This window comes from Eubalaena glacialis, chromosome 6 (genome assembly GCF_028564815.1).
Source record: "Eubalaena glacialis isolate mEubGla1 chromosome 6, mEubGla1.1.hap2.+ XY, whole genome shotgun sequence".
In the NCBI taxonomy this organism is placed as follows: domain Eukaryota; kingdom Metazoa; phylum Chordata; class Mammalia; order Artiodactyla; family Balaenidae; genus Eubalaena; species Eubalaena glacialis.
The window spans coordinates 76,255,807-76,271,555 of NC_083721.1; the positions used below are offsets into that span (position 1 = coordinate 76,255,807).

The 15,749-nt window shown below is 39.0% G+C and overlaps 2 protein-coding genes across 2 annotated transcripts in view; both read left to right on the top strand.

The window, feature by feature from the left end:
- ATP13A4 (ATPase 13A4) overlaps positions 1-13,596 on the top strand; it is a gene marked incomplete at its 5' end in the record, with an annotated part of 80,287 nt that extends 66,691 nt beyond the window's left edge. Inside the window, 5 exons of the mRNA XM_061193263.1 lie at positions 4,221-4,392; positions 5,111-5,304; positions 6,514-6,602; positions 8,664-8,744; positions 13,252-13,596. Of these exons, the coding sequence (XP_061049246.1) occupies positions 4,221-4,392; positions 5,111-5,304; positions 6,514-6,602; positions 8,664-8,744; positions 13,252-13,464 (749 nt within the window). The remainder of the gene's footprint in view (positions 1-4,220; positions 4,393-5,110; positions 5,305-6,513; positions 6,603-8,663; positions 8,745-13,251) is intronic.
- Positions 13,597-13,723: 127 nt separating this feature from the next.
- Positions 13,724-15,749, top strand: part of ATP13A5 (ATPase 13A5) — a 147,484-nt gene continuing 145,458 nt past the window's right edge. The window contains 1 exon segment of the mRNA XM_061192742.1: positions 13,724-13,766. Within this exon segment, the coding sequence (XP_061048725.1) occupies positions 13,724-13,766 (43 nt within the window).

The window sequence follows — 15,749 nt, forward strand, 5'->3', positions numbered from 1 at the left end:
ACTTCTCCTCACCCCAATTTACCTTTCACACGGTAGTAAGAGTGTTGTTTTTTAAATGTAAATTTTATTGTCATCCTTCCCATTTCCACTAAATCCAAAGTCTTACATGATCCAGCTCCGGCCTACTTCTCCAGCTTCACCTCTAACCATATTGCTACCCACTTACTTGTTCCAGGCACCCTGGTCTTTCTGTCTTGTGAGCATTGCCAAGCTTGTGGGCACGTCAGCACCTTTGTTTTTGCTATTTTCTTTGCCTAAAATACTCTCCCTGTAGATCTTCCTATAGTTTTGGCTTTTTCTTATTAGTCAGAAAAATGTCACCACTTCAGAATGGTCACTTTAAATAGTGACCAAGCCAGTTATTCTCTATCACCACACGTTCTGCTTAATTTTTTTCACAATCTGAAATTATGATATTTACCTATGTTTTTATTTGTTTTTGCCTGCCTTCCCTCACTCAGTGTGTGCACTTCGTGAGAACAGCACCTTGTCTATCCTGATCACTGCTGTATTCCCAATACTTCTAACAGTGTCGGACATATCAAAGGAGCTCATTAAATATTTGTTAAATCTACTGTAAGAACATCCTTGGACAGTCCTTACTGTTAACAGAGTAATCCTTTACATCAAGCCAGATCTACCTCTGTGTAACTTTCACCCATCTCAGTCTTCAGTTCTGCCATTTGGGGTGGCAGAGAATAGTCTGATTTTTCTCTCCAGAATAGTCCTTCAGATATTTGAAAACAGCTCTCATTTCTTCTGTGATTATTCTCTTTCCCATAACAAGCATCTCCAGATTTTTCTCTATTTTTTGATATAATTCATTGTGAAAAGAAGATGGAAAACATTGCAAGAGATAACAAAGAAAAAAACCACCTATATCCTCCTATATCCTGCTATCCAGAGCTAACCAATTAAAGCATTTTGATGTATTCCCTTCCAATTATATACACACACACACACACGTATAGATAAAGAAATTTGAAATATGTTTTCTATATAATAGTTGTGCATCCTGGTTTTTTTAGTTTAGCTTTATGACCACTTTTTTATGTGTAAATATTTTCATTCCTTTTTATTGTCGTAAATTATACATAACATAATATTTGCCATTTTCACCATTTTTAAGTGTACAATTCAGGAGCATTAATTACATTCACAACATTGTGCAACCATCACCACTATCTATTTCTAATTTTTTTATCACCCCAAACAGAAACTCTTTACCCATTAAACAATAACTCCCATTGCCCCTCCACCTAGCCTCTGATAACCACTAAACTATTTTTTGTCTCTATGAATTTGCCAGTTCAAGATGTTTCAAATAAGTTGAACGATACAATGTTTGTCCCTTTGTTTCTGGCATATCTTATTAGCATAATACTTTCATGATTCATCTATGTTGTAACATGTGTCAGAACTTCATTCATTTTTATGGCTGAATAATATTCCATTATATATATACCACATTTTAATGTTGATGTGTTGAAACTCAACTGATTTTTATGTGTTGATCTTGTATCCTGCAACATAGCTGAATTCATTTATCAACTCTAGCAGTTTTCTTGAGGATTCTTTGGGATTTCCAATATTTGGTATCATGTCACTTGTGAATAGAGATAGTTTTACTTCTTTCCTCCAACTTGAATGACTTTTATTTCTTTTTCTTCTCTAATTGCTCTAGATAGAACTTCCAATGCAATGCTGAATAACAGTGGTGAAAGTAGGCATCCTTGTTTTGTTCCTGATTTTAGGGGAGAAAGCTTTCAATCTTTCACCCTTGAGTGTGATGTTAATTGTAGGTTTTTTATTACATAATATATAATTATGAGGATTACATGTAATATGCTAAATGTGTAACAATCTAGTTTGAATAGGTACTTTAATTTTAGTAGCATATAAAAACTCTGCTACTTTACAGGTCTGTCTCCTCCTTTTATGCTGTTGTTGTCAAATTACATCTTTATCCATTGTGTGCCCAATAACATACATATATAATTGTTTTTTTATGCATTTGTCTTTTAAATCATGTAGGAATAAAAAGCTGAGTTAAAAAACACAAATACAATAATATAGGATTTTATATTTGCCCAAATAATTACCTTTACTGGGCAAAATGAATATGTCAATAAAGAGATAGAAATTATAAAAGAGGATTCTTTAAAAAGAATGTCTTTGGGCTTCATTTTAAAATTTCTATCGCTTTAATACTCTCCTTTTGTTCACATTATTTCCCTGATTTCCTTCCGTTCTTTGAGCATGTTAAAAACAGTTGTATTAAAGTCTTTGCCCAGTAAATCCAACATCTGGGCTTCCTCAGAAATAATTTCTGTCAATTTATTTTATTCCATTAAATATTATAATGTTGTAACTCTGGAAATCAGATTCTTTCCCCTCCCCAGGGCTTGATGTTTTTTGTTTTGCTGCATTTTGAAGACTGTAGTAGTCCATATATTTAGTGACTTTTCTAAACTATTTTTGCAAAGATTAGATCAGTTGTCATGTGTGGTCACTAAAATCTCTATTGCTTTAGCTTTTGTTCAACTACTGTTTTGACAGAGATATCCATGAGTTGAATTCCATGAGTTTAAAAACATGAACAAAGAAATACCTCTCCCAGTCTTTGCAGACTAGTTCTGTGCTGGGGCACTTCAACACTTAACTAAGCTCGTGCTGAGTCTAGCGATTATCCAGGGCTGAAAGCTTAGGGTCTTTTCTGAGCATACATCTTTGGCAGGCACATGGCTTTCTATATTCCCCAACATGCACAGGTACTTTTGAATACCATAATTTTCCAAATAAATGCTCCTTAACTTTTCTTTCTAGGCTTCAGGTGGTTATTTTACGTTTCAACTGTAATCTTTTGCTCCCCATGACTATGGGTAGCTTGTTAGCCTTACAGTGTTTTTAAGGAGTGTATGCTGCTTTTCCGCCCTAAGTTTTGTATTAGGCAAAACAGAGATGAACACCTTGCATCAGTTCTCCAGGTAGCTCCCCGACAGGTTAGAACAGACATACACAATAATTTGTGCATAAAGTCTGCTTTTCCCCTTTTGTAACCAGGGACCAGGATCCCCCGCCGAGAATGCAGACAACCATGTTCAAGATTGCCATTGAGCTAAGGAGGGAGGGGGGCAAGGGCAAGTAGAAATGCCACAAAGCTTTCTTCCCATTTTTTTTTTTTTTTTTAAATGAAAGCTTCTTTATTTCTTTCTTTATTTTTGGCTGTGTTGGGTCTTCGTTTCTGTGCAAGGGCTTTCTCTAGTTGTGGCAAGTGGGGGCCACTCTTCATCGCGGTGCGCGGGCCTCTCACTATCGCGGCCCCTCCCGTTGCGGGGCACAGGCTCCAGAGGCGCAGGCTCTGCAGTTGTGGCTCACGGGCCCAGTTGCTCCGCGGCATGTGGGATCTTCCCAGACCAGGGCTTGAACCCGTGTCCCCTGCATTGGCAGGCAGATTCTCAACCACTGTGCCACCAGGGAAGCCCCTTTCTTCCCATTTTTAAGTTGTCTTTTTCTTGATTCAACATTTGCTTGGTTGCTGTAAACTTTCGTCTGTTTTTCAGAGTTCCGACAAAGTTGTTTCTGACAGTTTCCTTTTGTTTTTCAATGTTTCTGTGGAAGGATGGGATGTTGAGTTGCTAATCTGCCATTTGGTTGATGTCACTCTTCATTTTGTTATTAAATATTTGAAAACATTACTTCTTAGTGACTGTATGTTGTTTCATTATAGAGATGTACCATAATTTATTGTAAATGATGCTGTGATGAACATCTTCCTACATCTCTGATTTTTTAGCTTAGGATAAATTTCCAGAAATGGAATAGCTATGTCAAAGGTTATGAACATTTTTCAATCTCTTCATATTTATTGCCAAATTGCCCTGCAGAATGTATTTTTGTGTCAATATATGTTTCCACAAGCAGTGTATGAGAGTGCTCACCTCATCACTTCCTTATCTATAATTTAATAGTCTTTGCTTATTTAATAGGGGGGAAAATGGTATCTTGTTGTTGTTCTATGTCTGCTCTTTCAAGAATTCCTCATATGACTTGAGTTTGAATTCATTCATTGTTTTATTCCCTTACTTTGTGGTGTATCAATATTTCAATTTGTCAGTTTCCTCAGATATATGGGCCCAAGAAGTTACACCATTCTTCTGATGAAGAATACAAAATTTTCCTGCTCTCATATATATATAAAACTTGAATTTATTTTGTAGTGAATTTGAATGGTGCCTATCCCAAGCTGGTGCCTTTCAGACCTGCAGGACGGCTGATCTCCCCGCCTCTGCTGCTCTCTGTGATTCTCAACATTCTTCTCAGCCTGGCCATGCACATTGTGGGCTTCATTCTGGTTCAGAGGCAGCCTTGGTATTCCATGGGGATGCACAGGTACGATCACAGCCTTAGATTGTCACATTCTAATTTCTGTCAAACATCATCTGGCCCATATGTTGGGAGGCAAATGGGTCTTCATTCTACTAAAGCTTTGGCTCCCTTAAGGCCCTTGGCAGTTTTCCAGTGATCTCTTCTTTGTAGCACAGTTTGGTGGCATCATTCATTAGCACTTATCTTTGCTCATCTTGAATGATAGTGAACTCTGACCATCTTTTTTATCTAGGGTGACCATGCATTATAGTTTGGCTAGGCAGCCCTATTTTAAGCCTGATATCCCAAAGAAATGATTATATTTTTTCCTTTCACATTCAAATCTGTGCCTGTTGGATGATAAATTGTACAGTCACACTACTTGTAAATGTTCAGAAATCTGAAGCAAATAGAGGGAAGTGTCATGGCTTACTCATATCTTTTTCTCTCACATAGTCTTAATACATTATTGGTGCCCAACTTATTGAATAAATAACTTGCTGGATCTGTTATCTATCTATCTATCTACTGATATCTATCTATCATCTATCTATCAATCATCTATCCATCTACCCAAAATATAGATCTATACATGCTGGTTTCTTTCTCCTTACTTTTCAGTATATTCTTTCCCAAAGTGTAGGCAATTATAGAAGCATTGAGGACATGTAGTTGTGTAGATACATATGCTTCGTAAGGGCTTGTCATCTCACTTCATTAGCTTCTTTGGTTTCCTTTTTAGTACCTGCACAGTGCAAAATGAAACCACCTCAAAGTTAACCATTTCTCCAACTGCTCCAGATAAGATCGAAAGTAATGGTGTCTTTACAAGTTTTGAGAACACTACTATATGGTTCTTGGGAACAATCAACTGTATCATTGTGGCTCTTGTCTTCTCAAAAGGAAAACCATTTAGGCAGCCCACCTACACAAACTGTGAGTAGAACTGTACCATATCAGAGGTGAGAGGTCATCAGAGAAGAGAATAGATACTCCTGGGTCACTCAAGGAGCAATTGCAGAGTTGGCACTCATCTAGGGTCTTCTGACTTCCACTCCAGGGCTCTGTAAACACATGCAGCCTTATTTCCTGGTCCTTTGCTACCTCCCTCAAAGCTGCATTAAATACTAGAGTTTCTTAATCCACCTCTTCCCTTCCCTAGAAATTTGTCTCTAGGTATCTTTTCATGGGTTCACTCCAAATTGGGAAGACACGTTTAATTCTCTGCTTGTCAGTACTTGTCAGAATTCATCTCAGAGGAAGTGGGCAGAAGGTCACAGCACTCAGTTGGAAGTGTCTCCTGCCATGAATACAATGGTCGGGATGACACTGTGTGATTGGCAGTTCTGGGAGCGGGTCCAGCGTGGAGGAGCCTGACTATAGAAAGTTGTTGAGATTCTTGGCCAAAGTACCTCTCACCTCCTTACAGTCCGGGCTGAGGGTGGGGGTGAGTGTTAGGAGAAGTAGGTGACCTGTTTAGCTTTTGGGACATGTATTTGCATAGCATCACTACCCCTCTAATTGGGAAAATTTAGAAGCACAAGTTGAAGAATCAATATCCTCAGAAAAATCTGTTCGGAGAAACTTATTTTGCTCTTCTTCTTGGGATGAGGAAGCAATCGAATGCTGACTGCCACATGATTGCAATTCAAACACTTGTTTATTTACAGTCCTCCTTTTTCCCAGAAAAGGAGTTGAGGCAGATGATTTTTTTTTAACATCTTTATTGGAGTATAATTGCTTAACAATGGTGTGTTAGTTTCTGTTTTATAACAAAGTGAATAAGCTATACACATACATGTGAGGCAGATGATTTGCATTAAAGAGACTCAGATACTTCGATATATCCAAGGCATTTATTGAAAACAGTATTTTGTCAGTACTACCCTATATGTATGTCCCATTTTTATTAATTGAAACATATAACATGCATGTGAAATTTTCCACTTACCTCAAGGACATACATAGAAATCGTAGAGGTGAGACCCATTGCATAGAAATGAGTACTTTTCATCTATTTTGCTGAGTTTGGATGTAGAAATCAAGTAAATCTAATCCGTGTTAATCTAGAATATGTGTATCAATGGATGTGATACTCTGGACTCAGATTTCTCTAAATGATAGCTTGTGTTCTTATTTCCTCAGATATATTTGTCCTTGTGCTGGTCATACAGCTGAGTGTGTGTCTATTCATTCTATTTGCCGATATTCCAGAATTATATAGGCGTCTGGATGTAAGTCTTATCTCTGGGATATGATGATATTTTATAGTTATATAACACCCTGACTTCAAAAAGCAGACCACAATTGCAATTGACATGGATTCTTGACACTTATTATTCTTTTGAGATGGTAGGGTTAAAATGAATGCTGAATTTATTCACATTTTTTATTTAAGCTGGTCGGGAAATAAAATTCTGTCTAGCCTTGATTTCAAGTATTTCAAAAGCATTGAACATTTTTCCTTTAAAAGATCCCTGTAAGATTGGAAATTCTATTTATATATTTTCTCTTTCAAATGTGAGAGAATTTTCTCTTAAATGGTTTTGCTTTGAAGCTGTTTAAAACAGTTTTGCTTATAACACTTTTGGGGTTAATTCTCAAATCTGTATTTACATCTTTTTTTAAAAATCTTTAAAAACCTGTTTTTCTGTATTATATACTTAATGTCTGCAAAACTTATGTTCAAAGATCCATATCTTACCTCAAGTACTCTCTTACAGTTTTGTAATTTTGAGACAACTGTGAAACTCTAGAAGAGACAGAAATTTTACATATTCAAGCAAGGGAAAAGTATATTTTGATTCCTCTAATCTATTCTTCTTTTGAATTAGAAGTTAATCATTAATAAAAGTCCTTTAGACCAATAAATAGGATACAGAAGAGATGATAAAAGGAACTGAGCTTTTAGTTCTTTGTAAAATTGCCTGTCTGCTTCTCCATCTCAAAGATAAGTTTCATGAGGGCCAAGATCCTATCTTATTCATTCTTGTATTACCAGTGCCTGGCATAGCGAATGGCACATAATGGCAATGACTGACTGACTGATCATTGTAGATCAGGTTCCTAAATGTAGACAAGCATTTGGAATACAGTGCATTCCAAACCAGCAACACCTTCACAAACCCATGGTGAGATTTGACACATAAACTAATATCTACATTCAGTTTTTCATTTTTATAATTGCATTACTGTGGTTAACAGTATAATTGTATTCATGAGTTAGATTAGGTGCTCATGGAGATAAATAGTCTTTGCCCACTAGTCTTCTAAATGAGTTAAAATTCCTTAATCCTGCAGAAGTTAAGGTTAAAACATGTTGGATTTAGTTACACTCTTTAGTTAGTGAAGACTGTTTCAGAGGGGCTGGGACCTCTTGTAACAAAATAAGGAACGTATTTGGTTTGGAGGGAACCTGTGCAGAGTCATTGCCAGCATGACTTCAAAAGGTTCTGCAAAGGATTATTGCTCACCTTAAAAATAATTATTTTTCTTATTACATAAAATTATGGGTGCATTTTAGAAAATGTAACTATGCAGGTAAGGAAAATTATAACATTATTGACTATAGCCTTCCATCTTTGAAAATTCATATATTATAAATGTGTGTTTGATTTATGAAGTTTATTTTATTTTAAATGGAATCATGCTGCTTTGCAACCTAATTATTGCTCATTTTTTAAAAATTCATATTTTTTTTTAAATAGAGAAAACATTCCCATGGTTTAAAATTCAGAAGTTTAGAGAAGTTATGTGGTGAAAACCTCCCTCCCATCCTTGTTCCCCGAATACCAGTTCCTCTCTCTGGAGACAACTGATAACACCAGTTTATTTTACATACTTTCAGATATGTATTGTACATGTGTCCATATACATTTCTTATATATATATTCTACCATGTTTACACAAATAGTAGCAAACTGTTACATTTGTCCAAGTCTTCTGAGATGGAGATATCCAGGTGAGGTGAGATGTGTAAGAAAGTTATTGGAAGAATTACCTATGAAGGAAAAAAAAAAAAAGATTAGGAAGCCAGTGGAGGTGGGGAGGATGCCACACTATGATGTGGGTCTGACCCCTACGAAGGACAGAGGGAAGGAACGCGAGCTGGATGAGATGAGTTTCAGACTGCAGCGCGATTCCAAGAAAGTCAAGCCAAAGTTGCCCATCAGAGGTGTCTAGTGTCTCACGAGAATGAGTGTGGTTAGAAGCCCTGCATGTACACTGTGAACAGCATGAAGTTTTTGCAGCATAATTAGTCTTCGGACTGACTGTGCTTTTTCATCTCCCACCAGCTGCTCTGCACTCCTGTCCTGTGGAGGGTCTACATTGTCATTATGCTCGGCTCCAATTTCATTGTGTCCCTTGTCGTGGAGGTAAGTGGTCTCAGGTTGCTGATTGCTAGTTGGGGTGGCGGAGGCATTCTCTGGGAGTCTGAAAAAGGAACAGCTTTAGCTGACAAGGCTCAACAGTGCAAGGGTCTCCCTTCCTTGGCAACATGAGCAATGACGCTTCCCTCTGATGAATTCCAAACAAGGTATTCGTTTGCCTATCTGTAAAGTGGGGCTGGGGAGGATGGGAGAAGGTCCTATCCATTTCTAAAATTCACAAATAGAGACCCAACTCAATTCATTCAAATTTCTTCCAAAGAAACTGATATATGAGTCACATACTATAAGATTCACCTTTTTAAAATGTACGATTCAGTGACTTTTAATATGTTCACTGAGTTGTGCAACCTCCAACACTGTCTAATTCCAGAACATTCTCATCGCCCTGAAAGAAATCCCACACCCGTTAGCAGTCACTCCTTATTTCCCCTTCTTCCTCCTTCACCCCCTGGTAACCACTAAACTACTTTCTGTCTCTATGGATTTGCCTATTCTGGACATTTCATATAAAGGGGATCATACAGTATGTGGCCTTTTGTGTCTGGCTTCTTTCAGTGAACAACTTCTATCATTTTTACTTTACAGATGGGAAATGAGATTCAGAGTGAGCTTTTCGCAGCTTTTATTCTTTATGCTCCATTTCCCCAGGAAAATGAGCTTGTGCTCCCCCTTTGCCTTGCTACGCGCTTTACTCTCTCCTCCTTCAAGGCTGTTAGACACAATCCCCATTTCTTAAAGCCCACTCTTGGGGAGGGGGCGCCCCAGAAAAGGCATCCATTCTGTAGGAGGCATGAGCTTTAAGACTCCATCTGTCCCCATTCCTGCTCTCACTTACAAACCCAGACTGGCTCCAGTGAGGGGGGATTCGTGGTGGGCTGGCGCACCTGGGGCCTGACGCAGTATTTTGTATGCAGGAGCTCCGGAGTCTTCCTTATTAAGCAGAGTAAAGGCTGCGCAGGAGCTGGTGGCAGAACAAGACATAGAATTAGGATAAGGAGCATCTATCTCTTTGCTAAACCAGGACTTCTCAAACTTGAGTGGGCATCAGAATTCCCTGGAGGGCTTGCTAAAACACAGATTGTCCAGCACTGCCCCAGCATTTCTGATTTGGTAGGTCTGAAGTAGATACAAGCTTTTGTTTCTAATAAGTTGCCAGGTAATTCTGAAGCAGCTGACTCAGGAATCACACTGAGGAGTCCTGTGCTAAACAATATGGTCCCCAAAGCCACCGAATTAATAAAAGAGCATTGCCATGAGAGTCCTCTTATGGAGTTGCAGAAAGATGGTCCTTGTCCTTTAAGGGATAATCTTATGTATATATCTTATTCCTGTCCATGATCATGTTATTTCTTCTGTCTAGTACATCTTTCCCCATTTCTGCATATGGACAGACCATTCCATCCTCTGTGGCACAGCTAGAGTATTAGCCTGTTCATGAATTTTTCCTGATGCCTGGATCAGTTAGGCAAGTAACAAAGCTCAGCAAACAGTGCAAACAATAAAGATGTTTATTGACTCACTTAACAAGAAGATTGGAAGCCAGTTGCTTCAGATCTAGTTTAGTGTCTCTGTGGCATCATTGGGGCTCTGCATTCTTCCACCTTTTTGTCTCACCATCCTTAGATGTTGGCCTTCATGTTTGTGCTTGTTGCTTATGGGGCCCAGCTAGCTCCCATGTAGCTGGCCTTATGTCTGTTTTCAGTGCAGGAAAAAAATGGAAGAAGAGGTACCAGCAAGCTTTTTTTCCCCACAAGTATGAACCTTTTATCAGGAAGCAAAAAATTTCCTGCAGCCCACCAGAAGGCTTCCTCTTATGCCTCATTACTTAGAACTCTGTCTCATAGTCAGCTTTAGTAGAAAAGGACTCTGGGAAAGTGGATCTATGCCAAAAAGTTAGACAAGTTGGCTTAGACTAGTTATGATTTTTTTTTAAGGTGGGCAGGGAAGAGCCAGGAGGAATGGGCTGTAGGGTAATCAAGCAACAAAGTCTGCCATAATCCCCCAGCAGGAAGCCGTTCTCCTTCAGTATATTTGCAGCTAAGAATATAGCTGCAGAGTAGTCTACCTGGGTTTGAATCCTGGCTCCACCCTTTCTTGTTGTCTGACTTTGGTCAAGTTCACTACACTTCTCTGTGTCTCTGTTTCCTCATCTGCAAAATGATGATAATAATGGTACCTTATCTCATAGGGTTACTGTGAGCATGAAATGTAAACAGTGAAAAGCACATAGTAAGCGCTTAGTAAATATAAGCTCTTATTATTATGTTATCTCTTGTGGTACTTACCGTTCCTTACTTTGTGTCTAGCAATCATTTATTCATTCACTCTTTCCACAAGCATTTGTTGAACCTGTGCCATGTACTAGGGCATGATGTGAAAGGGATAATAATAGCAGAGGGGTAGAGCTCACAATCAACAGGGAGAAAGAAGACAAGCGTTATAGTTATCTGGGTATAAATTTCTTTTTTTGCTTGCCATTAAACTATGGCAAGAAGTCATCTTACTAGCTATAACAACTGCTTTATTCTATTAGGAGCTGGGTAAAGGTTTATTCAATTCTTAGATGTAAGAAGTGAGCCTGCCCACCCCCAGCAGATGGAGATGGTAATTTGATACTCACGGAACAAGTTTGAGTGAGACCTTATCCTTACTTGCTGGGTCTCATGATCTAACCTCCTGCTAACAAGCAGAGGGGCTAATGTGGATAGCTTTAACACCCTCCCTTTTATTACTTATGCATTGTGTGAATGCGTGTGTGTGTGTATATGTATGTGTGTATATATATATATATGAATTATTTGAATGTCTGTCAGAAGAGCTCATGTGATGAAGTTTTGTTTTTTTCTTTAAGAAATGGTATATCATCAAGGCTTTCCTTTTGTTTCTCATTCTACATCTAATTTACAATGTACAGGGACAGGACGGGTTATTTCTCAGTGCTTTCTTTGATTCCCTTTTCAGAGCAGCAAAGTAATACAGGTCATCACATTTGTAGAATTGTAACAAAGCTCAAGATACTGTGTAGAGCACTAATGTCTTGTGCCTGTGTGTGTGTGTGTGTTCATTTGTTTTGTCTGAAGCCTGCTAAGATTTCCTGGACATAAGTTAGATTTTAAAACCTTTAATTGAATACCTATGATCCTGCCTTATCTCAGCTCTAAGGAGAACTACTGTTCTCTTGTTAATTAAGGAGGACAGAAAACCTTGCTCTGGGAAAGTAAAGGAACAGGTTTGGCTAGGTGATCCCTGAGGTTTGCAAGATGCTGATAAGATGGCTGTGTGAGTGTTTAACAGCCTGTCGGCAGATGATCAGTTTTTAGAGGATATTCAGACTAGCTATTCTCTATGATTTCCATGGGCAGTGGACTCAGATGTCAAAGATGGGTGGATTTTAGGAAACCACTATCTCTAGCAAAGTTCCTTGTAGAATCCTACAGAATTAACTCTTTCAGTTTCGCAAAGATACCACTGACAGACACCAAAACCAGTTCTACTTCTATGGGACAGCTTGGGTCCTCATATTTTCCTCTTTGTCTCTTTCATGATAACTTATAAGATGGTCAATCTCTGTGACCACATATGATGAAAAAAATGAATTTAACATAACCCTTCATGTGCTATGTATTATAAGTTATAACTTGGGCTCTATTCAAGGCTCAGTCTAACTCATGAAGTAAAATGCCAGTCCAAAATGTTTTCAAAGGACATACCTTTTGTCATCTTAAAAAACGCATTGCAATGAAATATTTGTAGGTGAAGTTTGGAGGCTTATGTGAATAAGGCTGCAATGCACAGCCATTTGTTAAATGAATAGTTCAGAAGAATGGTAAAGGGAAGTAGCTATGCTATGCCATGCTCTGCATTGTAAGGGGAGTTATATAATCCTAATGACAAATATAAGAGGAAGGAATTATTATTTCTAATCACTGAGGCTCAGATGGGGTAATTAACTTGCCCATAGTAGGTGTCAGAGCTGGGATTCAAATCCAGATCTGTACAGCTCCAAAACTGTGGCCCACATCCCAAATTTTACCTGTGTTCATGACTACGCAGTGATGTGCCAGGGTACACCCAAGTCACATCATAAGCATGGCATATCTTTCTATAAGGTAAATACCATTTGGTAGTAGATAATTTTAAGTGTCATTTATATTAAATCACATACGGATGTGATATGGAGTGAACTGCAGAATTTGGATGCTTTTACATTTAATTTACATATGAAATCCTTGAGGCAGACTACTTCAAGCTATGTTTCTGGATTCTTGAGACTATGTTTCTCTCTCTTCTTCCAGAAGAGTTTCTTAAGTGGAAAAGTTTGAGAAGCCATGACCTATCACATGAAATCACCTTGGATTTGTCAGAGGCTCAAGTTCTTTGTCAAGCTGGATTGAAGCAGTCAATGCAGTAGTGCCTTATGAGGATCTATGGAAGGCTGTATTCTGGAAACACTTAACCTCTGATTGTAAACAGTAACTCTTTTATTTTGCAGGAGGCCATCATTGAAAATAGAGCCCTGTGGATGATAATCAAAAGATGTTTTGGCTATCAATCAAAAAGCCAGTATCGGATATGGCAGAGGGCCTTGGCAAATGACCCCAGTTGGCCCCCCATAAACCAGACCTCCTACTCTGACATGCCGGCGTGTGGCAGGGGAGTGTCTTACAGCAACCCGGTGTTTGAGAGCAACGAGGAACAACTTTGAAGACATTGTGATAACCAAGTTTATATAACATAGTAACGATGACAAAAGGGACCAGTTTCAGTGATTTGTTTTTAAGCAGTGAGACACTTACAATATCAGCTAGAGTTTTTGGAATCAAAAACCTGTCCAATCATGGTGACAAATTAAAGTCTTTTTGATAAAATACTTTCTACAGAGCAGAGCGCTGCCCTAGGAGAGTGTTTTTCTCTTGGCTTCTGAAAGTATTAGAGGTGTTGAGTGATTCAAGAATGGTCCAGGGATGGCAATGGGCCAAGAGATTGGGAGGCTAAAGGAGAAGGAGAGTACGTAATCTTTCTTCTTAGATAATATATTTTTTAAATGAGTTGAGGGAAAGTAGCATAGAATTGTAAACATGTTAAAGATCATTTCTGAATTCTTATTTCATTGATGGAAAAACAAATGCATGAGAACCATCACACCACTCCTCACTGTCTGGTTTCCTTTCCTTTATGGTACTTTTCAGATTTGAGATGTTTCCTTCCATTTCCGGCCTTCCCCTAAGTATTAGTCAGGATAGGCTTAGCCGATGCTGCAATAACAAACAACTCCAGTATCTCAGTGTCTTAACACTCAAGAGCTTCTGTCTTGATCCAGGTGGCTCTTTAGAATAGCCCTCCTCGGAGTGGTGACTGCTCCAATCTGATGGCTCCACCGACTCAACACAAGGACTCCATGTATATTGCGATGGGGAAGGAGGATGGAGGCTCTTCACTGTGTCAAAGTGGTACACATCTCTCCCATCACTCACACCGCATTAACCAGGGATTTGGCAAAGAAACTGGGAAGTACAGTCTCCTGTATTTAGGGCTGGCTTCATGGGCATATGATCTGGCAGTCACATAGGGCCTCGTGCTCAGAAAGGTCCCATTGTTGGTTTAATGCTCTGCTATTGCCATCTTGAAAGTCCTTACTTTTAACAAGGGTCCCCCAGATTACATAGTTGGTCTGGCTTATATTCCTGGAAAAGAAAGGAAAGTAGCACAAATCAAAGAGCACTAGAACTGTCCACTAAACTCTGGCTCCTGACGCGGTGAATGTCTATGTTTTAGGAACCCCGCATCTCGTGTGCCCAATTCCAGGAACCACATCCCGTGTGCCCAATTCCAGGAATTTTTACTCCTCTGCTCTATTATTTTTGAGAAAAGTTAGTCTTGTGCTACAACATTATATGTTATCATTAACATAAGTCCTCATACAACGTATGCATTCCTTAAGCTTGAGGCTTTAGATTTCAGAAAACAAAAATTTCCCTTATCATTAGTACATTTGTACTAATTTTATCATTAGTACAATTTGGTTATATTGAGCTCAGCAGACAACACTGAATTCTAGGAAAACATGCACAAATAGTATTTTAAAGCAAAAGCAACATTTTCATGACAAACATCAAATCCTAAATGAATGTTCCGGGCAGGGAGTGAGTCCCTGACTGGTTGGCTACTTCCCAAGAGCATCTGCAAGCATTCCCTTACCCGGCTGAACTCCTGAGCGTGGTTCTGGAACATGGTGTTTCTCAGCCACAAAGTTACCTTGTCGTTTCTGGTTTTAAAATAGGGTGTGAAGAATCATTAGAGCAGGCTGCAGGATCTTTGTCTTCCTCAGTATAGAAAGAAATGTTTCCTTTGACAAAGTCAGCCTTGGCAGTGATATGGAAGCTCTGAATGTCTTTTTCTAAAACTGATAGTTGTTCTCATTTTTCTAAAGTTGTGGGCAGGGGCAAGCTGGAGATAGTCTGCAGCCTAGCGACGAGCAAGCGTGGCGTGCACCGTTCATACTTTGAAAAGCCTCTCACCAAGTGCTATCACCTCCACTAGCCATCTGAATTACATAATCCTCCTGGGACTCAGACAAGGAAGGGCTTACCATCCACATTTTACAGATAAGAAAGCTGAGATTCAGGGTGAGGAGAGCACACCCAGACCTCGGACACAAATCTTCAGCGAACCTGTTGTTACCTCCAAATACCTCCTAATTACTAAGCTCCAACAGGGCAGGGGTGCATGGTGTGATCTCACAGTCAAACAAAGAGTGAATTTCTTCTTTGCCAGGTGCAAGGAGGCAAGCGTTTGCTAATACCAGGGCCTTCTGTTCAAATGAATGCAAGGCATCCTGCCAGCCTTAGACTAGAGGTGTGTTAAAAACAAAACAAAACCCCAAACCACAGGTGTCTGTTTGTTTTTCTGCAATTCTGAGCTGCTTTTGTCTTGATCTGAAGTGATTCCATCCTCAGCAATTCACACACAGCTGGCAGGGAACAGGGATGG